This window comes from Anomaloglossus baeobatrachus, chromosome 4 (assembly GCF_048569485.1).
Source record: "Anomaloglossus baeobatrachus isolate aAnoBae1 chromosome 4, aAnoBae1.hap1, whole genome shotgun sequence".
In the NCBI taxonomy this organism is placed as follows: Eukaryota; Metazoa; Chordata; class Amphibia; order Anura; family Aromobatidae; genus Anomaloglossus; species Anomaloglossus baeobatrachus.
Window position 1 is genome coordinate 54607616 of NC_134356.1, and position 21833 is coordinate 54629448.

A 21833-nucleotide genomic window follows, 5' to 3' on the forward strand; every position below is an offset into this window, starting at 1 on the left:
GTCAACCGTGGGCCCTTCCAGACCGCACAGACTTGCTGTCACAAGGGCCGTTTTTCCATCTGAATTCTGCGGCCCTCAACCTGACTGTGTGGCCATTGAGTCCTGGATCCTAGCATCGTCAGGGTTATCTCAGGATGTCATTGCCACTATGAGACAAGCCAGGAAACCGATGTCCGCCAAGATCTATTACAGGACTTGGCGGATCTTCTTGTCCTGGTGCTTTGTGAATGGGTTTACTCCCTGGCCTTTTGCCTTACCCATTTTTCTTTCCTTCCTTCAATCTGGAATGGACAAAGGTTTGTCACTAAGCTCTCTCAAGGGACAAGTATCGGCGCTCTCAGTATTTTTTCAAAGGCGCCTGGCCAGGCTCCCGCAGGTCCGCACGTTCCTGCACGTTCCTGCAAGGAGTATGCCACATAGTCCCACCTTACAAGCGCCCACTAGAGCCCTGGGACCTTTACAGGGTGCTAACGGCTCTTCAGAAACCACCTTTCGAGCCGCTGCGAGATGTCTCCTTATCACGTCTTTCGCAGAAGGTGGCATTTCTAGTGGCAGTTACATCACTCCGAAGAGTGTCGGATCTTGCAGCGCTATCATGCAAAGCCCCCTTCCTGGTTTTTCACCAGGATAAGGTGGTTCTGCGTCCTGTTCCGGAATTTCTCCCTAAGGTGGTATCTCCTTTTCATCCAATCAGGATATCACCTTACCTTCTTTTTGCCCTAATCCAATTCACCGATGTGAAAAGATTTGCACTCATTAGATCTAGTGAGAGCACTCCGGTACTACGTGTCTCGCACAGCGCCCCTGCGCCGTTCAGATGCACTCTTTGTACTTGTCGCCGGTCAGCGTAAGGGTTCGCAGGCTTCCAAGTCAACCTTGGCTCGGTGGATCAAGGAACCGATTCTTGAAGCCTACCGTTCTTCTGGGCTTCCGCTTCCTTCGGGGCTGAAAGCCCATTCTACCAGAGCCGTGGGTGCGTCCTGGGCATTGCGGCACCGGGCGACGGCTCAGCAGCTGTGTCAGGCAGCTACCTGGTCTAGTCTGCACACTTTCACGAAACATTATCAGGTGCATACCTATGCTTCGGCAGATGCCAGTCTAGGTAGACGAGTCCTTCAGGCGGCGGTTGCCCACCTGTAAGAGGGGGCCGTGTCGGCTCTATTATCGAGGTATTCTTTTACCCACCCAGGGACTGCTTTTGGACGTCCCAATTGTCTGGGTCTCCCAATGGAGCGACAAAGAAGAAGGGAATTTTGTTTACTTACCGTAAATTCCTTTTCTTCTAGCTCCAATTGGGAGACCCAGCACCCGCCCCTGTTCCCTTCGGGCTTGTTGTTCAATTGTTTCTTTGGTTTCAGTTCTCCGAACATCCTTCGGATTGAATTTACCTTAGACCAATTTATGTTTCCTCCTTCCTGCTCTTGCACCAAAACTGAGGAGCCCATGAGGCACGGGGAGGGTGTATAGGCAGAGGGGAGGGGTTACACTTTTGAGTGTAATACTTCGTGTGGCCTCCGGAGGCAGAAGCTATACACCCAATTGTCTGGGTCTCCCAATTGGAGCTAGAAGAAAAGGAATTTGCGGTAAGTAAACAAAATTCCCTTCTTTTGTCACATGCAGCCCCAGCTTACAAGTGCAAGTGTTAGCCCCCAATAGTTTTAAAGCATACCTGTTAACTTTTTAGAATAGGCACATGAGAAATAACACTATATCTGCCCATTATAACTGTTAGCCTATATCTTTCCCCATTTTCCCATCTGCGGGATCTATCTCTGATTTTCAGTTGTCTCTGAGCTGGTAAGTGGAAACTAGCTGCTATGATGACTGCCATACACAGCGCACTCAGATATGGGGAATTCCTGTTACTGCTTCTATCTCATGTACTATAGAGAAAAAAAATAACAGGAATCCCTCATATCTCTATGTGCTGTGTATGGGAGACATCGTAGCAGCTAGTTTTAATCCACTAGCTCAGAGCTGGATGCACAGCCACACAGCTCAGTATGGCTATATAATATCTTACCTACTACTTCTATCTCATGGACTATAGAGAAAAACAATAACTGGAATCCCTCATATCTCTGTGTGCTGTGTATGGGAGACGACATAGCAGCTAGTTTCCATCCACTAGCTCAGAGCTGGATGCACAGCCATACAGTAGAACTGTATAATATCTTACCTGATACTGCTTCTATCTCATCTACTATAAAGAAAAAAAATATCAGGTAAGATATTATACAGTCGTACTGAGCTAGTGGATGGAAACTAGCTGCTATAATGTCTCCCATACACAGAACACAGAGATATAAGGGATTCCTGTTATTTTTCTCTCTATAGCACATGAGATAGAAGCAGTAATAGTATCAGGTAAGATATTATACAGTCGTACTGAGCTGTTTGGCTGTGCATCCAGCTCTGAGCTAGTGGATGAAAACTAGCTGCTATGATGTCTCCCATACACAGCACACAGATATGAGGGATTCCTGTTATTTTTTTCTCCATAGCACATGAGATAGAAGCAGTAATAGTATCAGGTAAGATATTAGCTGTGTGTCTGTGCATCCAGCTCTGAACTAGTGGATGGAAACTAGCTGGTATGATGTCTCCCCTTCACAGCACTCAGATATGAGTGATTCCTGTTATTTTTTTTCTCTATAGTACATAAGATAGAAGTAATAGTAGGTAAGATATTATACAGTTGTACTAAGTTGTGTGGCTGTGAATCCAGCTCTGAGCTAGTGGATGGAAACTATCTGCTATGTCTTCCCTACACAGCACACAGAGATATGAGGGATTCCTGTTATTTTTTTTTCTTTTTATAGCACATGAGATAGAAGCAGTAATAGTATCTCATGTGCTATAGAGGAAACAAAATAGCCACACAGCTCAGTACAACTGTATAATATGTTACCTGATATTATTACTGCTTCTATCTCATGTGCTATAGAGAAAAAAATAACAGGAATCCCTCATATCTCTGTGTGCTGTGTAGGGGAGACATCATAGCAGCTAGTTTCCATCCACTAGCTCAGAGCTGGATTCACAGCCACACAGCTTAGTACGACTGTATAATATTTTACCTGATAGAAGCAGTAATAGTATCAGGTAAGATATTATACGGTCGTACTGAGCTGTGTTGCTATTCATCCAGCTCTGAGCTAGTGGATAAAAGGTAGCTGCTATGATGTCTCTCATACACAGCACACAGCGATATGAGGGATTCCTGTTATTATTTTTCTCTATAGCACATGAGATAGAAGCAGTAATAGTATCAGGTAAGATATTATACAGTTGTACTGAGCTGTGTGGCTGTGAAACCAGCTCTGGTGTGAGCTAAACAGCTCCATCTGCTGCATAGTTCTGCACTGCCTCCCCCTCCATAGAGTATAATAGGAAGTGTAACCTGACACCTCACTGAGCTGACAGTCATTCTTGCTTTGACCAAGACAGATTTCAGTTATTTTTTTCTGAATGGATGGTGAGTTTTGGAAGTAAGAGAGAGAAGTGGCTCCTAAGTGGAAAAAAAAGATAAGATATGTTAAAAAGTTTCTTATATTTTCTTGAACTGTTGATTTTATGCAAAGTTTGTTGAAACGACCTTGATCATTTAATGATCATGTTTAGGCTGTTTCCCCCCCTCCCAAAGCGTCTTTTTTTTTTTTTTTTTCTTTCTGTTTTCTGGGTTATATAACAGAGTATGATAACTTTATCTATGTGCAGACTTTGTGCGAGCAGCTACGGAAGGAGAATGAGGACCTGCGGTCTAAACTGGAGGTCGATTGGAATCAGAGACACCAGACAGAACAAGACCTGAGGTGAGAGGCATCGCATGTAGGGGAGGGGAGGGGAATATTTTCCAAATGTATTTGTTTGTTTTTTTGGTACTGATTGTTTTTGCATTATATACTTAAAGGGAATCTGTCAGCAGGTTTTTGCTACCTCATCTGAGAGCCGCATGATGTAGGCAAAGAGATCTTGAAGCCAATGATGTATCACTTAGATTACTGGGTGCAGCCGTTCTGACAAAAATCGGAATTTTTAGATTTAGCCATGTAGCAGAGCTGAGAGAGCTGACCCCGCCCACACCAGGCTCTCTAGAGATTGTACATTGACTGTAAGGTGTCAATAGAGGAGGGGGCGTGCCAGACAACAAGGCACAAGACAATGTTGTCTGAGCAATGATAAGTCCTGCTGCTTAAACAAACATTGCAAATAACAGATTGGACCTTGAGAAGACAGACATCCCTGAATTCTATGTTTTAACCCATGCAGCATGCTGTCTTTAGATTACATGGCAAAAACCTGCTGACAGATTCCCTGTAACTTTGAAATCAGACCTTCTAAAATGAATGAGAAATTAATATTATTATTATTAAAGAGATTGTCCAGGATTAAAAACAAAAAACCCAAAACAAAACAAAAAAAAACAGTGCCACACCTGACCATTGGTTGTGCGTGGTATTGCAGTTTTAGCTCAATTTGCTTCAATGGGGCTGAGTTGAGTTGCAATACCAAACAGAACCCCTGGTCAGAGGTGGCGCCGTTTCTGAAAGCAGCAGTGTTTTTTTTTGTTTTTGTTTTTTAATCTTTCACAATCCTTGTAATTTATTATAAATTGCTTTTGTGTAAAACCCTATAATGAGCAGTAGAGGGAGACATGATACCTCCTAATGCAAAGTCAAACTTTTCTAGTGCTGAGTTGCTTCCTTACAGTCATATGAAAAAGTTTGGGCACCCCTATTAATGTTAACCTTTTTTCTTTATAACAATTAGGGTTTTTGCAGCAGCTATTTCAGTTTCATATATCTAATAACTGATGGACTGAGTAATATTTCTGGATTGAAATGAGGTTTATTGTACTAACAGAAAATGTGCAATCCGCATTTAAACAAAATTTGACCGGTGCAAAAGTATGGGCACCCTTATCAATTTCTTGATTTGAACACTCCTAACTACTTTTTACTGACTTACTGAAGCACTAAATTGGTTTTGTAACCTCATTGAGCTTTGAACTTCATAGGCAGGTGTATCCAATCATGAGAAAGGGTATTTAAGGTGGCCACTTGCAAGTTGTTCTCCTATTTGAATCTCCTATGAAGAGTAGCATCATGGGCTCCTCAAAACAACTCTCAAATGATGTGAAAACAAAGATTATTCAACATAGTTGTTCAGGGGGAGGTACAAAAAGTTGTCTCAGAGAGTTAAACTGTCAGTTTCCACTGTGAGGAACATAGTAAGGAAATGGAAGAACACAGGTACAGTTCTTGTTAAGCCCAGAAGTGGCAGGCCAAGAAAAATATCAGAAAGGCAGAGAAGAAGAATGGTGAGAACAGTCAAGGACAATCCACAGACCACCTCCAAAGACCTGCAGCATCATCTTGCTGCAGATGGTGTCAATGTGCATCGGTCAACAATACAGCGCACGTTGTACAAGGAGAAGCTGTATGGGAGAGTGATGCGAAAGAAGCCGTTTCTGCAAGCACGCCACAAACAGAGTCGCCTGAGGTATGCAAAAGCACATTTGGACAAGCCAGTTACATTTTGGAAGAAGGTCCTGTGGACTGATGAAACAAAGATTGAGTTGTTTGGTCATACAAAAAGGCGTTATGCATGGAGGCAAAAAAACACGGCATTCCAAGAAAAGCACTTGCTACCCACAGTAAAATTTGGTGGAGGTTCCATCATGCTTTGGGGCTGTGTGGCCAATGCCGGCATCGGGAATCTTGTTAAAGTTGAGGGTCGCATGGATTCAACTCAGTATCAGCAGCTTCTTGACAATAATGTGCAAGAATCAGTGACGAAGTTGAAGTTACGCAGGGGATGGATATTTCAGCAAGACAATGATCCAAAACACCGCTCCAAATCTACTCAGGCATTCATGCAGAGGAACAATTACAATGTTCTGGATTGGCCATCCCAGTCCCCAGACCTGAATATCATTGAAAATCTGTGGGATGATTTGAAGCGTGTTGTCCATGCTCGGCGACCATCAAACTTAACTGAACTGGAATTGTTTTGTAAACAGGAATGGTCAAATATACCTTCATCCAGGATCCAGGAACTCATTAAAAGCTACAGGAAGCGACTAGAGGCTGTTATTTTTGCAAAAGGAGGATCTACAAAATATTAATGTCACTTTTATGTTGAGGTGCCCATACTTTTGCACCGTCAAATTTTGTTTAAATGCGGATTGCACATTTTCTGTTAGTACAATAAACCTCATTTCAATTCAGAAATATTACTCAGTCCATCAGTTATTAGATATATGAAACTGAAATAGCTGCTGCAAAAACCCAAATTGTTATAAAGAAAAAAGGTTAACGTTAATAGGGGTGCCCAAACTTTTTCATATGACTGTATATTGGTTGATTGTGGGTAAATCTATCTAATAGGGGATTGATTTGTCTTTTCTTTCTTTTCCTGTCTACGGCTGAAGGTCCGAAAATATAGAATTGAAGAAATTGTTTTTGCACAGAGGGAAAGTACCAGCAGCCACAAATGACAGTACTCCAGCAACGGGGGAGACCACACATGTTGAGAATGCGACACATGAACAGGTGAATACACTTCTGACCACACAGCAGTGTCCTGTTCTACTGAATCTGTTTTATAAACCTTCACTTACTATAGGAACTGTCATTAAAGATAGCACCTCCTGCTATGGTCAGTAGACCGCAAAAGATCTTGCAAAAATTCCATAAATAAGGTTGGTGATAATACACAAGAGTAGTTGGAAACTTAACTGGCTGCAATCCCCTGACTACACAAAGACAACTAAAAGTAGCGGTGGAGATAAGATGCAATATATTTTCTCTGTATTGATTCCTAATTGTTTAATAAAAAAGATCTGGTTTAAAAAATAAGTAGCGGTGGAGCGTTCCTAACAAACCTAAATGCCTCGTCACCGCCGGAGAACTAACTAACCTCAAAGATGGAATGAGGAATCCTGACTTGCGTCAGAAAAGCCCCAAAGGAAAGTCAAAAGCACCAACATATAACAACGGTGATGTAAGAAAAAACAACACACTGATGGTAGGTATAGGGTTAAGCAAAGTGAGGCCCTGCTCGCTAGATACAAAAGTATAGGATAGATTGCTGATTGCAGCCAGTAAAAACCCTAAAAAAATACCAACACCTGATAATCAAAAATTCCCTTAAAGATCACACGATCTTTCCTCCCACTACATCAGGAACTCTTGTGCAAATATATTTAATAGAAAATGCAAAAATAATAGAAAAGATCTTCACTACAAAAAACACATGAGATACAAAAATATAAAAACTCCTGATCAAACAGGGCGTAAAACTCCCTTTCTTTCTGGGAATAAATAGTCCTCCAAAAATAGTACAGGAAGAGCTCTCATTCACCAGCAAGAAACAAAAAAGGGAATATTCTCAAACTCCGATTTAGAAAAAGACATGGATCAAGCAGAAACGCCCTCTGAGATTGCACAGTTCCCATAAACTGCAAACAAAAGGACAAAAATATGCATGAGAAGAAAACAAATCTAAGGAAGAAAAAACAAAATATTTATCAGGCATAGCTGCAGACTCAGGATGACATGGAAACAAAACTGATGCAAGGGAACAAAAAAACCGCTGTAGAAATCATTCCTGGAGAATCCAAAAAGGAGCAGGAAAAAAAGCAAAAACAACCTACAGGGAAAGGTAAAAAGCCTAAAGGCTGGAGGACAAAATTCAGGACATCTTCACATGGAGCAGAAACAATTATCACCGGAAAAGATTAGACAGAGACTGCCTTCCTTTATCCGCCCAGGCTGGGCTCCATAGGCTTCCTGGAACAGCAATAATCTCCTACACCTGTTTGAGCGACAGATGCAGAATCAGACTCACTTCCAGCACTAGCCACCAGAGGGAGCCCAGAAACACTCCCGGGAACAACACCATCTCTAATATTCACAACAACCTCCTATATAGGAGTCACGTGCTCGTCTGCTTGCTTTAGTTTTCATTCAAGTTTACTCTGCTGCAGATCTAGCAGTGCTCACAATGCTGAGCCCTATATAACCCCGCCCACAGTGTTTTTGGGGTTTTTTTTAGACTCTAACTTCCTTTTTCAGGAAACAACACATGTACATTAGCCACAATCCTATCTGTTGTATTGAAGCGTCTAATGAGCGTGTGCAAAGGTGTTACGATTACATTAAACGTATACAGACCGTTCCAAACAGCGGCTACTCTGCTTTTCCTGCAATTTATTAATATAATTTGTAAAGTGGCTAAAACAAAGGGCAATTTATATCATTATTTGTCCTATGACAGAATCAGCTCATCCGCACTGAATACTGAATGTTTAAATATCTTGTATATTAATACTTGAATTTTCTTTTATTATTCCAGTCGGCCAAATTGCTGGAAAAATCTTCCAATAAAGACCAAATTGGGTCCTTATTAAAGAAAGTGAAAATTCTGGAACATCAGAGAACAGAGGTGATTAAAGCCAAAAACCACATGTACCTGATGGAGAACTGCTTACATAGCAATTCCCTACTATCTGCGAGCGATTGGAGTCTCTTCTTTTAGAGCAGCAGCGATTGATGTATGTTAGGGAATTGCATATATAACAATTACGCATTATGCTAGTGTAACATAAGCAATAGTGAACCTCCACTTTGTAGGGTACCTGTTGTTTCACGTAAAACCTGTAGAAAAGCATGGCTTGTTCCCCCAAAACAAGTTTGAGCTGATTTTCGTGCACTTACCTGACTCTCCTGTTGTGCAACTTGCCATACAAATGAGCATTGCTTTTTCATTAGCATTCTGCCAGCACTATAGGAGCTGGAACTTAATTTCCCCTTCTTCCCAGCATGCATTGCATATACAATAAGCTAGTGCGACCATGCGTAACATGGACACACATTTGTCTGTCTGCAGGTTTTCAGACCTGTATGCCGGGAATTATGGCCACTGGGCCCCATTAAATCATGGGAACACCTTCATTTTAGGAAGGGGGTGTCCAGTTGAGACAATCCTTATAACTACATGATGGCATTCAGGGTTAAATAATGCCTGGGATTTGTGTTACCATATGGCCTTTACAACGCATTTAGCCGACTCGCGGTGTTAAACAACCGCCGATTAAAAGGTGATCATTTAATATCCTATGAGACGGGTCATCAGCACTTCTCATGCACTCCCAATTTATTAATAATAAAAATAATAATAATAATATTATTATTAATATTTATTTATAGAGCACCATTAATTCCATGGTGCTGTACATGACTGTCCTTGTCCTCGGCAGCACGTGTCTTGTTTACACAGTGATGATGTGCTGTCGAGAACATTGTTTTTTCTTTAAGTAATCTCAAAGGGAGCCAACCAGCAGGGTTTTGCCCTATAAACTAGAGGCAGTATAAACAGGCTGCAAATCACCGGACAAACGATCAAAATGCTTGTCAGTCAGGTGAAATAATTCAGAACACTGTTCAAATCGCGAGCGCCGGTGATGTTGTTGCACAGGTGCGAGATTATGGGCGGGTACTTGGATGACGCTGGTGATGACATTGTCATCACTAGCGTCATCCAAGTAGCCGCGTGCGCAATAACATCACCGGCGCTTGCGATTTGAAAACAGTGCTCAGTCCCACGATACTGCCACTGGGCATGCGCGAGACTTCAGGAGCACTGTGTAACATGAGGGCGGCGGCCTCATCTATGTCAATCAACACTCGGGGACAGCGAACAGCGGTAAGAGAGGGAATAACGGACGCAATACAGCCCGCCCCCGTGGCCAGCAAAGCTCATTAGCATACCAAAAGGTAAGATTTTATAAAGTGTTTATTTAGGTCTGAAAGGGGGGCAAGTAGCAAGATGAACCTTTCTAGTATGCAGCCCAGGAGCTGCAGAAGGGGATTCTTTTACTTTTATAGCGAAAATTCAGGTGACAGGTTCCCTTTAAAGGGAACCAACCAGCAGGTTTTTGCCCTATAAACTAGAGGCAGTGATATAATGGCGCTAGGATGCTAATTAAAATGACACCTTTAGTTGAGAACTCCGAGGCTTGATTGCAGAATAATCCATCTCTAAACCTTCAGAAATTACATAATTTGTGCACAGAGAAACCAAGGGAAAAATTGTGAAAACATACCCTGCTGTAACTAAATAAAAGCATAGTGCATATAAACATAGGGTACTTAGTAAACACTGTTTTTGATCAAAAAAAGCATAAAGCCATCCCACCAACGCCAAGGTGTACCCAGTTGGGATAGTACCTACACTCTCTAATATTAAAACCTTACCATGGGTCTAAAATAGGCCTCAATGTGGCTAAGGGCTGAGAGCGACCGGGTCCCAACAGGACACACACAGTCAGGGGGATTCACAGAATGAAATGCCCAGCTCACCAAGAGAGGGAGGGCCACACCCCATTTGTACTGAATACAAAAAACAGTGGTATGTTTTCACAATTTTTCCCTTGGTTTCTCTTTGTCTAATGGCCAGTGTGAACATGAGCTCACAAGCTGCATGTATACCATCTCATACTCCGGCTCACTTTTTTGTTTTTATATAATTTGTGCACAGGCCTGAGCATCAGGGCGGGACTTTGTGGGGCGGGTCCTCTGTGATGATTCCTCCTCATGCCTTGTCTCTTTTTCTTTATTTAAATTTTGCGCCGCGCATTGCTATTGTGATATATTCAATAAAATGGGGCTGGAATCGGTGCATGCGCGTACCGCGATCCCCGGCGCCATTTTACGGAGGACACAGTGGACATGACTGAGTGGTGTATAACACACTATGAAGAAAAAGACATGAATCGCACATCCCAAAAAATACAATGATCTAAAGCCGCTAGGCAAAAAATTAAATAGAACATGAGGTTTTTTTGTTACCATTCTGATCAGATTGTATTAAGCCCACTGCCACGTCACGGCGAACCTCTTGAGTGGGTCCGTATCCTAAACCTTTTAGTGCGGCGCTGTGCACTAACCACTGCTGTAGCAACAAAGCTCCAGCAGGGCAGGCGACCCGGTGCCTCACAGCGCCCTTGCTGCAAGGCGAAGCCCCTAAGGCTCCAGGCTGCACCGCCCCACCGACACGACACCACCACAACAGCGGCCACCACACAGCACCAGCAGAGTGAGAGGAGCTGCGCACTCACCTCCCACTGGCTCCCATATGTGAAATGGGAGCAAAAAAAGGCTGACCCCTCTTGCAGTCCCCTGCTGATTAAAATCACCTGTGCCAAATGGGGGGAGTGCAGATCCAAGCAAAAAAAGAGGGGGATAGAATGATATATACCATACTATGAAGAAAAAGACATGGATCGCACATCCCAAAAATACAATGATCTAAAGCCACTTGGCAAAAAATTAAATAGAACATGAGGTTCTTTTGTTACCTCTCATTGTGTGCTGGTGCTGTGTGGTGGCCGCTGTTGTGGTGGTGTCGTGACAGTGGGGCGGTGTGACCTGGAGCCTTGGGGGCTTTGCCTTGCAGCATGGGCGCTGTGAGGCACCGGGTCGCCTGCCCTGCTGGCGCTTTGTCGCTGCAGCAGTGGTTAGTGCACAGCGCCGCACTAAAAGGTTTAGGATACGGACCCACTCAAGAGGTTTGCCGTGACGTGGCAGTGGGCTTAATACAATCTGATCAGAATGGTAACAAAAGAACCTCATGTTCTATTTAATTTTTTGCCTAGCGGCTTAAGATCATTGTATTTTTTGGGATGTGCGATCCATGTCTTTTTCTTCATAGTGTGTTATGACGGTGCATGCGCTGATGAATAAAAAACTTCAACCAGTGCATGCACGTACTACGATCTCCATTTTACTGAGGACAATGTGGAGATGACTTTGAGCGGCGGCGCATGTGCTGATGAAAGAAACAAACTTCAACCAGCGCATGCACGTACCATGATCTCCAGCACCATTTTACTGAAGACACTGTGGAGATGACTATGAGCAGCGGCGCGTGTGCTGAGGAAGAAAACCTTCAATGTGCGCATGTGCCTCTGCCGCTCATATTGGTCTTATCAGTGTTTTTCATTAAAATGGCACTAGAGATTGCGGTACATGCACGCGCAGATTCCAGCATCCTTTTATTAAAGACAACATTACAATAGCAATGCGCGTATGCCGCCAACAGCGCTAATGGCAGCGGCAGCGTGAAATGCAAGTAAAGAGGAGGAGGAATCATTACAGAGGATCTAACCCACAAAGTCCCCAGCCTAATGCTCGGGCCTGTGCACAAACAGCGTCATTTCTGAAGGTTTGAACAAGGATTATTCTGCAATCAAGCCTCGGATTTCTCAAGTAAAGGTATCATTTTAGTCCGCATCCTAGCACCATTATGGCATTGCCTCTAATTTATAGGGCAAAAACCTGGTGGGTGGTTCCCTTTAAGAATTATTTCACCTGACTAACAAGCATTTTGTATGTGTGGCTGCAGTTAAGTGGTAGTGTGAACACTGCCTTAGGGATGGTCTTCTGCAGCTAATCGGTGATATCCTTTCTATCCTTCTCTACAGCTCCTGGAAGTGAATAAGCAGTGGGATCAGCAGTTCCGGTCCATGAAACATCAATATGAAGAGAAGGTATTGTATTGTCACATATATCCCTCCTGTTTTTAGGCTTCAAAGAGCCATAACTTTTTTTTTTTAATTTTTGCATCCACCTAGCCATACGATGGTTTATTGATTGCGGTATAGATTGTAGAATGACACTATTTACTTTCCCATATTATGCACTGACGTTGGTGTTTTACATTTTTACATTTTCATCTCGATTGGCTGGCTGAAAACGGATCCATACAGATCACATCTCTGCGTCAGAAGATTTTACTAGCTACCAAATCTGAGAGCGAGCAGGAGGCCGACCGAGACCGGAAGCAGAGAGACTTCGACCGCAAACTTCTCCTGGCCAGAGACAAAATAGAGGAAAAAGAGGTGAAGACTTTGGCTTTGGTTATGGGTTAATACCGTCAACCTTTTTGGGCATTTTTAATCCCTTAAAGGGATGGTCCACTATCTGGACCAGCCCTTTTTTAATTTAAGTAGTCACTGTTAAAGAATAAGTTTCACACTCACCTCCCGCATCGGGGCTCATGTGATATTGCGGCTCCACGTGAGCCCTGCAGGCAATCACTTTTTTGCTGCTGCACTCTCACATCTTCTGCTTGTCCGACATTCGTCTGAAGGAAGTAGGAGCGCAGCAGCCCTATAGTTGACACTTGATTGGCTGCAGTGCTCACATGACATAACATTGTCACTGGAGTTTCGGCGCCGACAATGGAGTCTATTTATATAGGTGTTTATCAAGGTAGTGGATACCCCCTTTAAATACGTGTATTTTTGTTGGCAACAGTTTTTTTTTTTTCTTACATATTTTTAAAAACATTTTTCCCTCCAGTTTTAATTATACTTACTAGTCCACCTTAGGGTACATGAAGCTGTATAGAGCAGGCATCCGCATCAGTATCAGCACCGCTTCTGTACAGCAGAAATCACAATGTCCTATGAATGGCGGCGCTCAGCCGATGATCACAGGAAATTTTGTCATGATAGACACTGGGGCCATTGGCTAACCTTCCAGCTGGGGCCATTGGCTAACCTTCCGGCTGGGGCCATTGGCTAACCTTCCGGCTGGGGCCATCGGCTAACCTTCCGGCTGGGGCCATCGGCTAACCTTCCGGCTGGGGCCATCGGCTAACCTTCCGGCTGGGGCCATCGGCTAACCTTCCGGCTGGGGCCATGGGCTAACCTTCCGGCTGGGGCCATGGGCTAACCTTCCGGCTGGGGCCATGGGCTAACCTTCCGGCTGGGGCCATGGGCTAACCTTCCGGCTGGGGCCATGGGCTAACCTTCCGGCTGGGGCCATGGGCTAACCTTCCGGCTGGGGCCATGGGCTAACCTTCCGGCTGGGGCCATGGGCTAACCTTCCGGCTGGGGCCATGGGCTAACCTTCCGGCTGGGGCCATCGGCTAACCTTCCGGCTGGGGCCATCGGCTAACCCTCCGGCTGGGGCCATCGGCTAACCCTCCGGCTGGGGCCATCGGCTAACCCTCCGGCTGGGGCCATCGGCTAACCCTCCGGCTGGGGCCATCGGCTAACCCTCCGGCTGGGGCCATCGGCTAACCCTCCGGCTGGGGCCATCGGCTAACCCTCCGGCTGGGGCCATCGGCTAACCCTCCGGCTGGGGCCATCGGCTAACCCTCCGGCTGGGGCCATCGGCTAACCCTCCGGCTGGGGCCATCGGCTAACCCTCCGGCTGGGGCCATCGGCTAACCCTCCGGCTGGGGCCATCGGCTAACCCTCCGGCTGGGGCCATCGGCTAACCCTCCGGCTGGGGCCATCGGCTAACCCTCCGGCTGGGGCCATCGGCTAACCCCCTAATTCCTTTTGTTCTATGAGAGATAACCTGCCTCCAGAGATGTCCGGTAGCGCCTATCTCGTAGAGAACGCAGGAGCGCTCTTATGTTTGGGATAATTGCCAGCTGAATCATTGTGGGCCTGACACCGGTCTATTCTGCATGTCACCCTTAAGCCCACTTCCACCTATAGCTATAAGACTGCAAGCGGCCATTCTGTAGCAGATTACTGTAAAGGCACAGTCAGTGAGATTTTTTTTAAAACCTCCACGCTCTGCAGGATAACATCCACTCGTACATTGACTTGTGATGCGACCATGCCATGATGTTCCTTTTATTCCTTCACAGTCACAAATTCAGAAGCTGGAGTCTGAGATAAGAGATCTGAGGCAAAAGAACCGCTTCCTTCATGACCAGATGAGTTCCACAAGCAAACAGCGGGAATATCAGGAGCGCGAGATCGGCCGACTAAATAAAGTAATTCTTAATATTTGTTGTATACAGCACATGTCATTTTTACACATCCACTGTTTGAGAGAAGAACGTCTTCACCTGTCTCCACTCGGGACTTATTGTTATGGTCATTGTCCTCACAGGCTCTAGAAGAAGCTCTGAAGCTGCAGGCATCAGGTCCACGTTCTCCATCTTTCTCTGCCTCCTCAGAGGACACTGGGCTCCTTCAGCGCCAAGAACTCATAACCCAGATTGACCTCCTCAAACAGCAGGTAATGAGCTCTTTCTACTCAACTGATGCCCTCGAGTAATTCTTCTTCACCAAGCGAGCATCTGCTATGAGATTGTCTTATGGTAGATTTTTGGGATGGACTAGATTTTCTTTGTCGCTCCTTATTGGGAGACCCAGACAATTGGGTGTATAGCTATGCCTCCGGAGGCCACACAAAGTATTACACTAAAAGTGTAACGCCCCTCCCCTTCAGCCTATACACCCCCCGTGCTGCCACGGGCTCATCAGTTTTTATGCTTTGTGCGAAGGAGGTCAGACATGCACGCATAGCTCCACAGCTTAGTCAGCAGCAGCTGCTGACTATGTCGGATGGAAGAAAAGAGGGCCCATAACAGGGCCCCCAGCATGCTCCCTTCTCACCCCACTCTTGTCGGCGGTGTTGTTAAGGTTGAGGTATCCATTGCAGGTACGGAGGCTGGAGCCCACATGCTGCTTTCCTTCCCCATCCCTCAATTAGGGCTCTGGGTGAAGTGGGATCCTTTCGATCTCCAGGCACAGGAGACCGTGCTCCATCCACAGCTCCTGAGGACCATGCTGGATAGGAGCCGAGTATCGTTCAGGGACATGGCCCTGCTACTTTGAGGTACTCTGTGTCCCCGTGGGGACCGCGCACAGCAACACTCCAGCATTGCTGGGTGTGCTAGTGCACCGGGGACAGCAGCGCTGACTGCGTTTGTGCCATTACACACTTCAGCATCGCTGAGTGTGTTCGTGTAGGGGGACTGCCGCGCTGACCGCCGCTGCCATGGTTATCACTGCGGCGCGGCTGGGACTGTTAGTGCGCCGGGGACTTCCGCGCCGACCGCGCTTATACGGCGGCCGCGCTTATAACTCGAGTCCCCGGCTTTTGCGGCCTAGTCTCGTTTTCTTCCCGCCCCCAGCCCTGCCAATCAGGGGAAGGGCGGGACGCTGTACAGGACGGCAGCAGTGAGGGCTGGAGCATGCTTTGCATACTCCACCCCCCTCACTCTGCACAGTGGGGCACCAGTTCCCGCACTTTTCTGGGTCACGTCCACGGCTCCCTCCTCTCCTCAGGACGCCGGCAGCCATTCCTCTCAGCTCTGCTAACGCTGGAGAGGAGAGACAAGCTCAGGGAGACCCAGGCAGGATTTCTGGTGCCCACACAACCGCTTTGCGCAGGCGGTAAGCAGCACCTGTGGTGCTGGCCCCACTAGTGCAGAAGTGTACTTATAGATTATATGATTATAGACTATACTTTACACTGTATGGTGCACTGTTGATTTTTGTCTATATACCCTCCTGTATTGCTCAGAGGAGACAACAGCATGTCGTCCACAAATAGCAAGGGTGCCAAAGCACAGACTTACTATGCTGCCTGTGCAGCATGTACGGCTATACTGCCGGCAGGTTCCACTGACCCTCATTGTGTGCAATGCTCGGCCCCTGTGGCACTTTCTCAGCCGGAGCCTCTGCTAAGGGCGGCCCAGGGAGAACCACCTGTTAACACTGTCCAGGTGACAGGGACGGAGTTTGCAGTTTTTACTGAAAGACTTTCTGAGACTATGGCTAAGATATTAGAAGCCTTGCAGTCCAGGCCGGCATCTCAAGCCAGGGGCACTGTGGAATCATTGCCCCCTGGTCCCCCTCAGTTGGAACAGCAATGTCCTCCCGGGGTGTCTCATGGATCCCAGGGTGAGGTCTCTGACACGGACCGCAGCCCCAGACCGATTAAGCGAGCTCGCTATGATATCCCCTCGACATCATCACAATGTTCAGGGTCTCAGCGAGAGGACTCTCTGTATGATGAAGCGGAGGTAGCTGATCAGGATTCTGATCCTGAAGCCGCTCTCAACCTTGATACTCCTGATGGGGACGCCATAGTGAATGATCTTATTGCGTCCATCAATGAAATGTTGGATATTTCTCCCTCAGCTCCTCCAGTGGAGGAGTCAGCCTCTCAGCAGGAGAAATTCCGTTTCAGGTTTCCCAAGCGTACAAAGAGTATGTTTCTGGACCACTCTGACTTCAGAGAGGCAGTCCAGAAACACCGAGCTTGTCCAGATAAGCGTTTTTCCAAGCGCCTTAAGGATACACGTTACCCTTTCCCCCCTGACGTGGTCAAGGGCTGGACTCAGTGTCCCAAGGTGGATCCTCCAATCTCCAGACTGGCGGCTAGATCCATAGTTGCAGTGGAAGATGGAGCTTCACTCAAGGATGCCACTGACAGACAGATGGAGCTCTGGTTGAAATCCATCTATGAAGCTATCGGCGCGTCTTTTGCTCCAGCATTCGCAGCCGTATGGGCACTCCAAGCTATCTCAGCTGGTCAGGCGCAAATTGACGCACTCACACGTACGTCTGCGCCGCAGGTGGCGTCCATAACCTCTCAAACGTCGGCATTTGCGTCCTACGCTATTAATGCTGTCCTGGACTCTGCGAGCCGTACGGCGGTTGCAGCCGACAATTCGGTGGCAATATGCAGGGCCTTGTGGCTGCGGGAATGGAAGGCAGATTCGGCTTCCAAAAAGTGCTTAACTGGATTGCCATTTTCTGGCGACCGTTTGTTTGGTGAGAGATTGGATGAAATCATCAAACAATCCAAGGGAAAGGAAACATCCTTACCCCAGGCCAAACCAAAAACACCCCAACAGAGGAGGGGACAGTCGAGGTTTCGGTCCTTTCGGGGTGCGGGCAGGTCCCAATTCTCCTCGTCCAAAAGGCCGCAGAAGGATCAGAGGAACTCCGACGCATGGCGGTCTAAATCACGCCCTAAAAAGACCGCCGGAGGTGCCGCTACTAAGGCGGCTTCCTCATGACTTACGGCCTCCTCACACCGCATCCTCGGTCGGTGGCAGGCTCTCCCGCTTTTGCGACACCTGGCTGCCACAGGTAAAAGACTGTTGGGTGAGAGACATTTTGTCTCACGGTTACAGGATAGAGTTCAGCTCTCGTCCTCCGACTCGATTCTTCAGAACATCTCCGCCTCCCGAGCGAGCCGAGGCTCTTCTGCAGGCGGTGGGCATTCTGAAGGCAGAAGGAGTGGTGGTCCCGGTTCCTCTTCAGCAACAGGGTCACGGTTTCTACTCCAACCTGTTTGTGGTTCCAAAGAAGGACGGGTCCTTCCGTCCTGTTTTGGACCTAAAACTGCTCAACAAACACGTAAGGACCAGGCGGTTCCGGATGGAATCCCTCCGCTCCGTCATCGCCTCAATGTCCCAAGGAGATTTCCTAGCATCGATCGATATCAAGGATGCTTATCTCCACGTACCAATTGCTCCAGAGCATCAGCGCTTCTTGCGCTTCGCCATAGGAGACGAACACCTTCAGTTCGCGGCACTGCCGTTCGGCCTGGCGACAGCCCCAAGGGTTTTCACCAAGGTCATGGCTACAGTAGTTGCGGTCCTCCACTCTCAGGGTCACTCAGTGATACCTTACTTAGACGATCTGCTGGTCAAGGCACCCTCTCAAGAGGCATGCCAACACAGCATCAACGTTACTCTGGAGATTCTCCAGAGTTTCGGGTGGATCATCAATTTTCCAAAGTCAAATCTGACACCGGTCCAATCGCTGACATATCTTGGCATGGAGTTTCATACTCTTCCAGCGATAGTGAAGCTTCCGCTGGACAAACAGCGTTCACTACAGACAGGGGTGCAATCTCTCCTTCAAGGTCGGTCACACCCCTTGAGGCGCCTCATGCACTTCCTGGGGAAGATGGTGGCAGCAATGGAAGCAGTCCCTTTCGCGCAGTTTCACCTGCGTCCACTTCAATGGGACATCCTACGCAAGTGGGACAGGATGCCGACGTCCCTAGACAGGAACGTCTCCCTCTCTCAGGCAACCAAAGCTTCCCTTCGGTGGTGGCTTCTTCCCACCTCATTATCGAAGGGGAAATCCTTCCTACCCCCATCCTGGGCGGTGGTCACGACGGACGCGAGTCTGTCAGGGTGGGGAGCAGTTTTTCTCCACCACAGGGCTCAGGGTACGTGGACTCAGCAAGAGTCCTCACTTCAGATCAATGTTCTGGAGATCAGGGCAGTGTATCTTGCCCTAAAAGCGTTCCAGCAGTGGCTGGAAGGCAAGCAGATCCGAATTCAGTCGGACAACTCCACAGCGGTGGCTTACATCAACCACCAAGGTGGGACACGCAGTCGGCAAGCCTTCCAGGAAGTCCGGCGGATTCTGCTGTGGGTGGAAGCCACAGCATCCACCATATCCGCAGTTCACATCCCGGGCGTAGAAAACTGGGAAGCAGACTTTCTCAGTCGCCAGGGCATGGACGCAGGGGAATGGTCCCTTCACCCGGACGTGTTTCAGGAGATCTGTTGCCGCTGGGGGATGCCGGACGTCGACCTAATGGCGTCACGGCACAACAACAAGGTCCCAACATTCATGGCTCGATCTCAAGATCACAGAGCTCTGGCGGCAGACGCCTTAGTTCAGGATTGGTCGCAGTTTCGGCTTCCTTATGTGTTTCCTCCTCTGGCACTGTTGCCCAGAGTGTTAAGCAAGATCAGGGCCGACTGCCGCCGCGTCATCCTCGTCGCTCCAGACTGGCCGAGGAGGTCGTGGTACCCGGATCTGTGGCATCTCACGGTCGGCGAACCGTGGGCACTGCCAGACCGACCAGATTTGCTGTCTCAAGGGCCGTTTTTCCATCTGAATTCTGCGGCCCTCAACCTGACTGTGTGGCCATTGAGTCCTGGATCCTAGCGTCTTCAGGATTATCTCAAGAGGTCATTGCCACTATGTGACAGGCTAGGAAACCAACGTCCGCCAAGATCTACCACAGGACGTGGATTCAACCCTGGCTCGGTGGATCAAGGAACCAATTCTCGAAGCTTACCGTTCCTCGGGGCTTCCGGTTCCCTCAGTACTGAAGGCCCATTCTACCAGGGCCGTGGGAGCGTCCTGGGCCTTGCGACACCAGGCTACTGCTCAGCAGGTGTGTCAGGCAGCTACCTGGTCGAGCCTGCACACTTTCACGAAACACTATCAGGTGCATACCTATGCTTCGGCAGATGCCAGCCTAGGTAGGCGAGTCCTTCAGGCGGCAGTTGCCCACCTGTAGGACGGAGCCGTTACGGCTCTATTATGAGGTATTATTTACCCACCCAGGGACTGCTTTTGGACGTCCCAATTGTCTGGGTCTCCCAATAAGGAGCGACAAAGAAGAAGGGAATTTTGTTTACTTACCGTAAATTCCTTTTCTTCTAGCTCCAATTGGGAGACCCAGCACCCGCCCCTGTTTTTGTATACACATGTTGTTCATGTTAAATGGTTTCAGTTCTCCGATATTCCTTCGGATTGAATTTACTTTAAACCAGTTTATAATTTTTTCCTCCTTCGGGCTTTTGCACCAAAACTGATGAGCCCGTGGCAGCACGGGGGGTGTATAGGCTGAAGGGGAGGGGCGTTACACTTTTAGTGTAATACTTTGTGTGGCCTCCGGAGGCATAGCTATACACCCAATTGTCTGGGTCTCCCAATTGGAGCTAGAAGAAAAGGAATTTACGGTAAGTAAACAAAATTCCCTTCTTTGGGTCCAATAAAGTAAATGTGATCGCTTGCTGACAACCTTGGGGATCAGCTGAAATGGTCACAATGGTTTTGTCCTTATGGTTAATTTCTCTGATTTTAGTTTTGTATCTTTAAATAAGTGTCCACCTTTCAGCCCCAGCTTCTTAGTTCCACCCCGTGCTTTTGGTACCTACACAGTAAACAGATGTCTACCACTCACCAATTCATCTGTGCATGTGCCGGGTGCCGTGGAGGTGGCTCATGATGACACAGGGTTGGTACATGTCACTAGGAGGTTTTTACAAATATAGCCGACTGTCATGGCAGCATCCGGACCTGTGGAAACTACAGATTCTGTCACTCTGCCTGCTAACTTCTCTGATGTCTTTGATCAGCGCAGGGAGACTCTGGCATCAATCCACAGACTTGTGGTTTATAGGCAGGTTAGCAAGAGTTAAACTCTGCTGAGTTGATTGTTAGTCCTTTTTTGATCACATGCTGTGGGGGAGCCAGTCACATTCGCTTAATTCCAATATATGCTGGCTGGATTCTTCCTTTAATGCAAGCTATAGCTTCTATAAACTGGTTTAGTGAGGTGTTGTGATACAGACTAACTGGTGGTTGTAGTACTTTGTTGCTTTGTGCGTTTCCTTCCTTGGGGTGGGAGGAGAAAAGTGGGAACAGATTAGTTTTTTTTTTAGTATAGTAAAGCACGGTACTCCGGCATCTCCACCATCAGGGGTAATCCAGTGATTAGGGATAGCCTAGGGTCCACTAGCCTGAGGAATAGTATAGGAGCCCCCTGTCCCTTGCTATCCTACAGTCACATGGCACCCAGCACATGCGCAGATGAGCCAGTGAGCGGCAGAACACTCTTTACTGTGCAGATGCCATATAGGTGGACTGTGTTGATGTACCACCCTAGAGGGTGACTGGCCACTCTTGTGCCTTCTAAGGCTTTTTTGCTGCATGACGCCACAGCTACTATTGTTATAGTCCTGGATAACTTCTGGTGGCCATTTGGGAGCCTTATTCCGATTTACAGGTTCCATTAACTGTGTCAGGAGCGTTACAGGCATTGTCGAGAATTAGAAAGACATGTTTTTGTTTTTTTTTTGGGGGGGTTATACAGAAACAGCACCCCCACTTGACAATGGGTTGTGTCTAGTATTGCAACTTAGCCCGGTTGAAATGAAACAGCTAATCACCCCCGTCTGACCGAGAAATTCATCGTGTGGGTCCTTAGTATGGAATGATTTGATTAGATTTGGAATACAGT

The 21833-nt window shown here is 47.1% G+C and overlaps 1 protein-coding gene across 1 annotated transcript in view; it reads left to right on the top strand.

The window, feature by feature from the left end:
* TNIP1 (TNFAIP3 interacting protein 1) overlaps positions 1 to 21833 on the top strand; it is a 130901-nt gene that overhangs the window by 75069 nt on the left and 33999 nt on the right. Inside the window, exons 7-13 of the mRNA XM_075344341.1 lie at positions 3721 to 3815; positions 6437 to 6557; positions 8362 to 8451; positions 12491 to 12556; positions 12776 to 12907; positions 14677 to 14805; positions 14925 to 15053. Of these exons, the coding sequence (XP_075200456.1) occupies positions 3721 to 3815; positions 6437 to 6557; positions 8362 to 8451; positions 12491 to 12556; positions 12776 to 12907; positions 14677 to 14805; positions 14925 to 15053 (762 nt within the window). The remainder of the gene's footprint in view (positions 1 to 3720; positions 3816 to 6436; positions 6558 to 8361; positions 8452 to 12490; positions 12557 to 12775; positions 12908 to 14676; positions 14806 to 14924; positions 15054 to 21833) is intronic.